Genomic DNA, 11774 nt, shown 5'->3' on the forward strand with positions numbered 1-11774 from the left:
TTAGGGTTTTTGTGGAAATTTCGTTGTTTTCGCTGTTATTTTTGCTATTATTTTTGTCGTCCCGTGCTATCCTCGGCCGTCCCGTGCCATCCTCGGCGGAGGGCTTCGCCCCACAACCGGCCCCGAGCAGAAAGACAAAGGGAAAATGGAACATCGCAACAATGACCCCAAACAAACCCTCGAAACTCTCTGTCGCTGCTCTCAATTGACTTGCATAACTTGTTGAGATCGAAGGCATCCTTTGGAAAAATCTCACCATCATCTTTTTCTGTAGAATTCATGTAAATTTCGAGTGGACTTGGCTTGGCACTTTGACATGCCTGTCAGAGTAGCCCCTTGTTACTGTGTTTGCTTTATAGATAAAAACGCTGCATTTTTATTGTCCCTGCTATAGTATTTTTTTCATTGAATTTGGGATTTCATTCCATGTAGATATGAATACTTTTTTACATTTTAGCAAGTTTAGTTTTTGAACTGTTTCTCTGGTTTGGTTGGCTCTAGCATCATAACCTGACCAGGAAACTTTTGCTAACATAAACAGAGTCAAGACAGAACTGCACGATAATCTACGCATTTGAACAATAGCTATTGCAACTTTAATATTGTCAACTCCTTAACTGCCTTCTTGTGGTAACATGCTGAGTTATTCTTGCATGTTAACGTTTGTGTTTTTAGGGTTTGTACATTAGAAGCAATCAGGATGTGTTTCTAATTGCGAGTGTAGACTTCTATTCAGTGTTAAGTGATTGTGGACTTGCCCAACACTGTCATCACATTATAACTGTTTTTGTTTCTAATAAAATTTATATGGTAAATATGTTCGATCTAAATCAGGACAGTATAGTGGTGTAGTGAATGCAAACCCATTAAAAGAGATTTACAATGGCACTTATTTTTTATAAGTTGAATGGTGTTCCTTTAGATAACGGTCCACTTATTGGAGCCATAAGTGAGTTTAGAGCTTTGTACAGTGCACACAGAATAACTTATAGAAATAGTTTTATCATAATTAATATTTTACAGAAAGAAATATTCCATTGAAAATTTCTTATCAACACACAGTTAGGTTGCCACAAGAAATCACTACCAGGTTGTAAGCCAAAATGTTTCTGTGCCAAGAAAAAGATACAATCCATCCAAAATCCACATCATAATGTGGTTAGAACCAAAAACATATGACACCCCTATTCTTAATGGCCCTGAGAATCTTGAGTGCCAAAACTCCCCGAGTTACCTTCTTGAGCCAGGTAGGTTGGCCTACCAGTCAAGGGCTGATTAGGAAATGGTTGATTGATGCCATATGATTGATTCCAATTTGCAGCTTCCAACCATGGAGGTAGTGAGTACCCATACCTCACATTTGCATTACTGACCCCTGCATTAAGTGGAGGTGTGTAATGAGCATACAGAGAATTGACACCAGCTCTGGTAGGAACAAGGCAAGTGGGTAAACCCTCAGTTTGATAGTGGGGCACTTGAATGTTTATGAGATCTTGGAATAATGGTGTATTATCTGCAATGGAGTCCAATGAGTTTGAAATAATCCTGGTTTCATCAGCTATTCTTGTATCGTTGATCATCCCTTGTTCCTTTTCAAGCGTTTGTTGTGCCTTCCGTTTTTCCTTTTCCTGTCTTGCCATTTGCTTTTGTTGGTCCTTAACTTGCCTTGCTTTATCTCTTTCAATCCTTTCTTCTGCTCAACGTTGTGCTGCAACAATCCTTGCTGCCTTCTTCTCCTTGACCATATCCTTATTTTTCTATTTTAATTCTTGCATTTCAAATTTCTTTTTTTCTGACTCAACTAACAGGTTTATATAGTCCTCTGAGGTGAGTAACTGTGAGCTTCGGCCCAAACGAAGACTACCCGGTGCACCTTGCTTTTTTTCATTGATACTCTCTCTACTAGTAGCTTTAGGAACCGTCCAAGTGTCTTCTCCACCCCTCCCACCTGCATGTCATTGCTTGGTACTTCCCTTTCAGTATCTGTTGGAACTGATTGAACCATATCATTATCTTCATTTGATGCCTCATTATGTCCTTCATCTTCTTCCATTGATCTATTGTCCACAAAAAAATGAACAATTTCAATGTTCAATTCTGCTGGTTGTGAGGGCATGTTCATGCTTTCTTCATTGGTTGCTGAGACACTATGTGCATTCATATTGATCATTGCTTCTGCTAGCCATGAAGGTGGGTTTACTTGGCTTGGTAATGTCAGTTAGTCATTGTCAACTGCATGTTCAACAATATCATTAGCAATATCAGCAACAGGAATTTCATGTTCTTGAGTTGGTGGAACAATCTCCATGTTACTAGGAATTTGTTCATTGTTATATTGTGTTTCACATACAGTTTCATCATCTTCAACATACAAGTGTCCTTGAGACAGGGAAATCATATTACCAGCTGCAACAACATCATCTTGGTCATCTACTTCTTGCACTTCAACACCTGTTTGGACATTCCCTTCTTCCTGACCATCCACATGAAAAGCTTGGCTAAACCAGTATCATGCATAAGAGCATCATAGTTTAGTGGCCAGATTCCTGTCCTCCTAAATCCAGCCTTGATATTTGATGGTGTCAAAGCCCTTTTAAAAGCTTTACTTGCAAGCTCTTCTAGCTAAAACCTTTTCACCTCAACCCCTGGATTCTTTGCCATCCATGCAGCACGCTACGACCTGAAATAGTTCTTTAAAGGGCCAAACACACTAACATCAAGGGGTTGCAGCCTATAAGTGGTATGAGCGGGCAATTTCAACAGGTCGATGCCTAAATTGTTTGCTTCCTCAATTGTTTGTACAGCCATGTGGCTCCCATGGCCATCTAATATCAAAAGGTGTCTGTTATTAGGCGAGACGCCACCTGGTACCGATGCAGCAAAGTGAAAAAGCCAACTTAGAAACAGTTCTTTAGTCATCCATGCATGGGGATGTGCAGCCATGCATGCACCTGGTTCATAGTTCTGTATATAGTTTTTCAATTGATTTTTACCTTTGAATAGATAAAATCCTGGGATTGAAGTACCAATTGCATTAACACAACAGAAAATAGTTATCCACTCCCTGCTCTTTGGAAAAATCTTTGGCACATTTCAGCTCCCTCTCTTGGAAATTACCCGCATGCCACAATTCCTCCCTGCCTGTAAACCTGTTTCATGACAGTTCCATATATGGTCTGCTCCATAAGAATGTTTATCATAAGCACTAGAAAGTGTGTCATAGAACTTTTGCACAACTGCAGGGCGCAAATTTAATGCTCTGTCTCTGTCAAGGCCCTCAATAGTACGCAATACAAGTTCTGGATGCCTTTTTTTAAACCCAAACCACCATGACTTACCAGGAAACCCATCTTTGAATGGGTTTGGCCTCCCTTGACAGGTTTGAGCAACTGTTGATTTGAGTTGTATCAACTCTAGCTCATGTCCCAGTTGGGCCATCTCTTTACACCACTCAACCACCTCGGCCTCCTCCTCCTCAGTCATAACTGTAAGAGGCCCTCTACGTTTTGTATGAGTCAGTCCATTTATCCAATAATGTATTGATGAGGGAGGAATACCATGTTTTTTGGCAGATGCCCGAACTGAGTATCCATTAAACTCTATGTCGTCAATTGCAACTAACATTTGTTCTTTTGTCCATCCTCTTATAGCACTGATCTTTTTAGTTAAGCTTGCCCCTTGGACTATTGTTGATGGTGGTTCTGTGGCTGATGGTGTGTTAACATCAGTGGCTTTCACATGGTCATCTTCAACAATGTTCCCTGGTGCATTGCCGGCATTGACATCAGCTAGCCTGTCATCATCAGACGATGTGCATCGCAGCTGTGCACCCCTTGTCACTCTCCTGCCACTTCTCCTTGTACGAGAAGAGTAACTTCCTTTTGCCATAGATGCAACAACCTGTAAAATTATTGCATGCATTTAGATATTAGAATATATGTCAAATTATGCTTTATTACTTCTGCAAAAATACTTTTCCTCTATTACATGAAATTATCAACATGTATGTTGCATTTAGACATTAGAATATATGTCAAATTATGCTTTATTACTTCTGCAAAAATACTTCTCCTCTATTACAGGAAATTATCAACATGTATGTCACTGTTTTCATAATGAGAGTAAATGTTTCACTTTCATAGGGCAGTGTCAAAATTTTGCAAATGTCATTCCAAGTAAATTCATAGTTCATCAATTTAGCAACTTTTATGTGGATTCAAGTAGCTTCTATGATAGTTGTTTCAAATATCATTTTCCATTTACTTTCAACAGCTTTATACAGCTAAACCAATGAGGTACGTAAACATGTATGAATTACGTCATTCTCCTTATATCTGTTAAAGATTAGGGAATACAGGTAATAAGCAGGTCTATTCAATATGTACTTATCCTATAGAGTAGAGTGTAATCATTACTAATGGTTGAATCAGTGCCATAAGTAGAACCATGGAAATCAAAGTAATGAGGAAACAGAGCTTGTTACATTAGGATATGCATATATAGTGATTACAGTCTATCCATATGTATTACATTAGGATATGCATATACAGTGATTACAGTCTATCCATATGTATTGATTATGTATTACATTAGGATATGTGTATACAATTATTACAGTCTATCCATATGTATTGATTATGGAGAGAACGGTACTCTATATACCAATAAGAAAAAAAGTATTTATATAATAGGAATGACTAAGAGTGAGAACCCCGGGATATCATGTTGTATATTGATTAGCTTGTCACCTTTGTACCTTATCTAAGCTTATGACAAGCTATGGAATTAGAACACAGTAGTTACACATGACTCTTTCTAACCATGCTTGTTTACCTAATCACTTGCTTGTCTCATTCTCATTACACTCGGCATAAGTAATAGCACAAATATTTTATAAGTAACATCATCTAAAGGTTGACCTATCAGTACTAACCTAAGAAATACATGTATAGATATGATAAAGTACCTGTATCACAGGTTGGTTATCTCCCTAATAGACTAGATTCAGCTTTAATATACATATAACATATGTAATTATACAGAGCTTTGTTCTAGCTCACTCATAGATAAGGGTGAACTGAAACCATGCTCAGATACTAATACGAGCTTTTTAGTGTATAGAGCTTACTAGTGATAAGATGAATGAGATCCATTGAATATGATACATACCTTTGTTCAATGTATTATGTTATATAGCTTATACAACTTAACTTCATACTAGATCACGTATTGAGTAAGATACATGAGTTTCATCAATTCCAGTACTCTGACCGTAATCATACTAGTATACCTATTCTAACTTATAAGTAATCTGTATAGGTATATCCCTAATTAACACTATCATAACATGTAAGAAACACCGACCCTTAGTAATACATGTTCCTTATCACTAGTCGCAAGCTTCATTAGTATCACTAAATAGTTACTCAGCTTAGGCTATGATCAGAGCTTGTATCGTTTCATCATAGTTCATAAGGTAAGCATATCCATATTCAACATACAAAAAACAACACGTCTTAAGCATAAGATGTAATCAAAACTATGACCAAGTTGGTTGATTAGATGGATACGACTGTATTCAATAGGTTCAATTCCTGTAAGCTAAACAAGCTGTGACTACAGTACTAACACGACATACGTAACCTCTGTGATATGTAAGCTGTAATCACTATTAAGCTGATGATCAAATAAGTGTCGCCATAATAAGCTAGAACACATACATAAACTCTGTATAAAAAAGATTAACTGTAACTGTATAAAAAATGTTAACTGTAACCCTATGGACAAAACTGTAAGAACAACGACTTTCAATGGCTGTTTGTGAAACCATCCAGGTATCCTTATAGCAGTTATGGCCAGACAGACCATGTAAGAAATTTGATAAATGAAAACATAACTGTAAGAAGAATGAGTTGTAATTCATATAACTAACTTGGATATATTGGCCACTGTTTTGTGATGTTGTCTTCAAGTTTGCTTAATAGTTTGAAAGCATAAGATGCAACTTCACAGTGGGTGGACTTCTTTTATAGTTTTGGGGACTTGAATTTAATTGGTGGACATGGATGTACATGGAATGCAATGGCTTCATTTTGAATGTGTGGTATGTATTTAATTTGATTTGATCTAATGGTTGGGAATTGGTTATTTGTTGATCCATGTGCTTTGATCTGTTTTAATGAGAAATAGAGTGAGTTGGGTGTCATTTATTGTAGTTATTGGGTCTGAGTGTCATTTATTGAACAAACTGGGTTTAAATGTTATTGGGTTGGGTGTCATTTATTGAACATAGGGTGTTTAGTTGTTGAACAACATAGCAATTATGGCTGGCATACATTCCCTTTTGTTATATGCAGGTAGGCATATTTATTTGGGATGCAAAGTTGCAGTTCTGATGAGTGGGGGTTGAAGTGACTGCTGTTTTGTACTTCTGGAATAGACCAGTTTGGAAGCCTTTATGACTTTAGCTGTTTTCTACTTGGGTCAATATGTTTTGCAGTATTAAGTAGTAAAATACTATTTATGGACAGTTGTGGGCCCAGTCAATGTATGGGTGATTTTTTGGACATAAATTAATACTTATTTATACATAATGTTATTTATTTCTGTTTAAATTTTGGTTTCAAAAATATCAATTATTGGTGGTTTGATGGGACCAATACTATATCAATTATTGGTCCCTGCACAACATTAAGAATCTCTCCCTACCATCCAAATTATTTTTTTATAAATAAATTATAATAGATATAAATGATAGAAATAAATGTTATAATAAAACCTGACCCGTGATAATTTATTATTGTCATGAAATATTATCAATACGTGGAAGTTGATATTTCTAATCAAAGTAAGAGTGACATCTGAGAAAGAGCCACTTAATGAACCGCTGCATGAGATAGGTTATATCTCTCACCATAATAGATAAAATAAAATATGCGGTTGGATATCAATATTTGTAAGTCGTGAATCATCGGTGCTTGATTTGAGATAGGTTATATCTCTCACCATAATAGGTAAAATAAAATATGCGGTTGGATATCAATATTTGTAAGTTGTGAATCATCGGTGCTTGATTTGGTGGATGGGCTAAATATGGAAGCCCGTGAAGAGTAATCGCCACGAAGCCAATTTGCAGGACGTGTCTGCGCAGAGAGAAATCAAGATAGACACGGAGTGTTGTTGTCTTACAGTTTTTGTTTCATTCGGAACTCGGGACAGAAATGAGTGGTTCCTCATCTCCCATGACCCTTGGCAATAACTCCACCAACTGACACAACATCTCATGCACCTCTGAAATTACTCAATCAACGAACAAAATCTCGCCGACATTGTTATTCTTCTGAGTACGGGAAGGACACGTTTCTTTTCTTGATTTTCTAGATCGGAAGTAGTTGAGTTCTGTCACCTCTGCATCATCCCAAGTCTGCTGTGGATTATGATCACATAAAATATGCCAATGTGGTGAATCCTGGTAAATTTACAATCAACCGCCATAAGTGACGTAGTATCTACCATTCCTCAGTCCTTCTCTAGAAGCCCCAGCTACCAGAGATCTATTATTTGTGATAGGTTTGGGAAAATGATGTACGCATGCGGAGGGCACGTATTGTGAATTCTGACAGGTGGGTTGGCTGAGAAGGGAGCTATTTGTTTCGGTGAATAAGGCGATTGGTATCTTGAATACAGTTAGCTATGGAGAACCAGACTAGGCCCGCTGAACCTTTCATATTTGGTACACATCCTTGTGCTTCTGTGGGGATTGTTACAGAGATCAGTACTGTTCTTCAAAGCTCTGCCACATTTGAATGTGGGGTCGAATCCACTGAGCTAGATGATGTTTGTATGACTTCCACGACTGACTCCCCTGAAGACCACTGTCAGGAATTTGTGAGTTTCAGCTCTACCCATCACTCTGCACAGGAAATTGATCCCAAGGCAAATAATGATGGGAGCTTAGAACATATCTCTCAAAATCAGGACCCTGACATAAATGGGCCAGTAGGTGAAGCAGTTGGTGATGCTGTTGAAACAGAACAGGCCGACTCAAGCTGTGGAAAGATGTCTAGTAGGAAAGGTAGTGAAAAAATGAGATATGAATCAAATGAAAAGGAAAGTAATAGGGCTATGAATGGAAATGGAACCAGCAGCGTAAAGGAAAGGGGAGAGGCAGTGTCTTCTCCTGTGCCTTCCACCACTTTTCCTCTTCTTACCAGACTGGATCGTCTCGATATCGTTGTAAGGGCCTTTCAATTCTTATTAATCTTTTAAAGTTAGAATATTGGGTTTCCATGCATTTCGCCGTAGTCTATTTGTTATAGGTTTTGGATGTTTTTGTAAGTTTATCAATATATTTTCAGTCTAATTTGCCCAGAATAACCTGTCCAGAATTGGGCAGGTTGGAATAACTCTACTGAATCACTCCACAATTTGAGTCTAATTTGCCCAGAATAACCTGTCCAGAATTGGCAGGTTGGAATAACTCCACTGAATCACTCCACAATTGAGTAGCAACTCTGCTGAATCACTTCACAATTCGAGTAGTCAGAACTCTGCTGAATCACTTCACTAACTTTGAACTCTGCTGAATCACTTTACAATTCGAGTGTTAAAATAACTTATATGCGGTTGATGTGTTAAAATAACTTGATTAATTTTGAGTTGTGAACTTTCCCCTTATATGCAGTTGATGTTGATGTGTTAAAATAACTTGATGAATTTTGAGTCGTGAACTTTCCCAATCAGAACTTCAGAGTTTTTCATGGTACTGAATCACAGCTCTGAATTCATTAAAATAGAGCTGAATTCATTAGAAATTTCAGTCCAAAAAAATTCACTAACAAAATTCATTATCCAAGATCAAAGATCAAGATTCAACCCAAAAATCCATTAACAAAGAACAAAGATCAATATTCCAATCTTGATTATGGCCATAAATTTTGATTCTGGCCAAAATCTCCAAAACATATGATGATTTGGTTTGGTTTTATGGACTTTTTTAAAGGCCCGGAACGGAACCATATGTGTCTTATTGATAGGATAGCTGAAATAATATCCGTTCGTGCACTGGTGCAGATTGCATATCTAGAGGAGAAAAGCTTATCCTGTGGGAATTCTATTCCAGCTCCGAACAAGAATGGGAAATCAGCTAATCCGACTTTGGAAAACTCATCTTCTACCAAAAGTCTCGAGAAACACTGCAAGTCCATAAACTCGGTTCTCGTAGAAACCGAGGCCAAAGGAAATATTGTAGAGCGCGTTGTATCTCTTGAAAACAAGGTCTCCAAGGTATAGATTGATGGATGGTTTCATTCAGTTCAATTTGTTCAAATTCAGATGCTTAATTGGGTAATTATTTAAAGTTATTTACTGTGAGTAGTTTTGATTTGCAGCTGAGTGAGGATATAGAGCGAATGATCACCTCTGTTCGGTCAGGAGAGGCAACAACTGTTAATATGAAGGGATCTGATACAGCTACTGTGTTTGACATTTTTGAGGAAGACAAGCACCAGCTCCTGCCCGACGAGGAATGTGTCCAAAAAGGCGTTCATGACCACATTCCCATGCCCAGGCCTCAATTGCAGCTTGACACAGCCAAGGTTACTATGTCACTAGGGATCAGTATAATGTCCAGTGTTTTAGATAAATTAAATTTGCATTTGAAAAATATGGTTTAATTGGTGGTTTAGATTGGTTACTTGGCTACGTACTAATTTCATTCTGTCATGTCATCTTCTTTTTTTGCAGACTAAAATCTCTCCACTTGTAGTGAAAAGTGATGAAAATCTTCTTGGCGATCGAAAAACTATTAGTGAAACAGAGCTGAAAAGTGATGAAAATCTTCTTGGCAATCGAAAAACTATTAGTGAAACCGAGCTGAAAGGGGCAATGGATGGGGATTCAGAAACAAAAGTGATAAAGAAAATTGCAAGTAGAGATACAACAAGAGCGACACGAGTGAATAAAAAAGGATTCAGCAAAGATGAGAATAAAAGTCCCACAAGTGGAAAAAGAATGCTCAGGCATCTCCTCCCAGAATGTATATTTCCTCATTCTCTTAAAGCATAGAGTACATTCCCGCTTCCCTTCATTCTCTTAAAGAATAGTGTAGGATAACTTCTTCAATATATCTTATTGGGACACACGAGAAAAGTCATGTGCAGTACGATTGTAGATTAATGTGCGGCATAACTTCTTGTTGTCCAATAAAGTTAATTAGGATACATGAGAAAAGGCATGTGCAGTCTGATTGTAGAATAATGGCCTCTTTTCTCTGTGGGGAAATATCATTTTACATTTTAGTTTTGTATTGTATATATGATCATGAGATGTCTTATCTAATCCATGGAGATAGTCAAAACATGGTGCTATTATAAAATGATAAAAATATCATTTTAGTTTTGTATATATGATCATGAGATGTCTTATCTAATCCATGGAGATAGTCAAAACATGGTGCTATTATAAAATGATACATGCTTTTGAGTACATACTTACAATTGTATAATATAGTTATGAGTATATAATTTTTATAAAATGATAAATGGTTTTGAGTACATGCTTTTACATATTTATTATAAAATGATAAATGGCTTACAATGCTATAATATGGTTATGAGTACATAGTTATAATTATCATTGTGATTTTATTTTTTTAATATAATAATTTTATTAAAAAATATTTTTTTTTTATGGAATATAAATTTTTAACATAACTGAAAATTTATCAATATCATAATTCCGAAATTTATCAATATCATAATTCTTTTGTGATTAGTAATTCTTTTGTGATTAATTCTGAAATTTATCAATATCATAATTCTTTTGTGATTAGTAATTTTTTTGTGATTAGTAAATGCAGGGATCACTAGTTGCCATTTGTATTTGTAGCTCATCCTAAAATAGCTCATAGGATCACTAGTAGGAGGAGAATCATGTCGCTTAGAATAATTACCCACACTTAGAATTACCCTACCAAGTAAGAGGGACATACTTTGACTCCACTTAGAATTATCTTACCAATACCATAATTACCCACTTAGAATGACCTAATTACCCACTTAGAATTACCCAATTAAGAGGGACATAATTACCCACTTAGAATTACCCAATTAAGAGGGACATACTTTGACTCCCACTTAGAATTATCCTACCAATAACATAATTACCCACTTAGAATTACCCAATTAAGAGGGACATACTTTGACTCTCACCATAATTACCCACTTAGAATTACCCAATTACCCAATTAAGAGGGACATACTTTGACTCCCACTTAGAATTATCCTACCAATACCATAATTACACACCTAAAATTACCCAATTACCATGTGGTAAGAGGGACATACTTTGGGCTAAGTACCCAATTACCCTGTGGTAAGAGAGACATACTTTGACTCCCACTTAGAATTACCCTACCAATACCCTGTGGTAAGAGGAACATACTTTGACTCCTACTTAGAATTACCCTACCCATAAGGGGCATACTTTAACTCTCACTTAGAATTACCCATACTTTAACTCCCACTTAGAATTACCCAGTGGTCAGTCAACGGCTTACTTTAACTCCCACTCCCACGAAGATTTAAGATTGTGGTAAGCCTGGGTGTGAGTGTTCATTTCACGAGTTTCTGTGATTACATTCCATTTCCCCAGAGTAGGCAGCTTTCCATTTCCACTAATCACATTCCATTTCCCCGGAGGAGGCAGCTTTCCATTTCCACAACTGTACATTCGCTTGTCTTCGTTCCGGAACTAATTTGATTCGCTTGTCTTCG

At 36.9% G+C, this 11774-nt stretch overlaps 1 protein-coding gene across 1 annotated transcript; it reads left to right on the plus strand.

Moving 5' to 3' along the window:
- The first annotated feature begins 7421 nt into the window (after positions 1-7421).
- Positions 7422-10402, plus strand: LOC149153860 (uncharacterized). The gene is made up of 4 exons (XM_089438417.1): positions 7422-8235; positions 9073-9285; positions 9390-9596; positions 9745-10402. Exons 1-4 carry the CDS (start codon positions 7693-7695, stop codon positions 10063-10065), a joined length of 1284 nt encoding a protein of 427 aa, XP_089294543.1. The 5' UTR covers positions 7422-7692; the 3' UTR covers positions 10066-10402.
- The last annotated feature ends 1372 nt before the right edge of the window (positions 10403-11774 follow it).

The sequence above is a fragment of the Pinus tabuliformis genome, chromosome 9 (genome assembly GCF_031772625.1).
Source record: "Pinus tabuliformis cultivar Carrire ecotype Pingquan chromosome 9, CPIR1, whole genome shotgun sequence".
In the NCBI taxonomy this organism is placed as follows: domain Eukaryota; kingdom Viridiplantae; phylum Streptophyta; class Pinopsida; order Pinales; family Pinaceae; genus Pinus; species Pinus tabuliformis.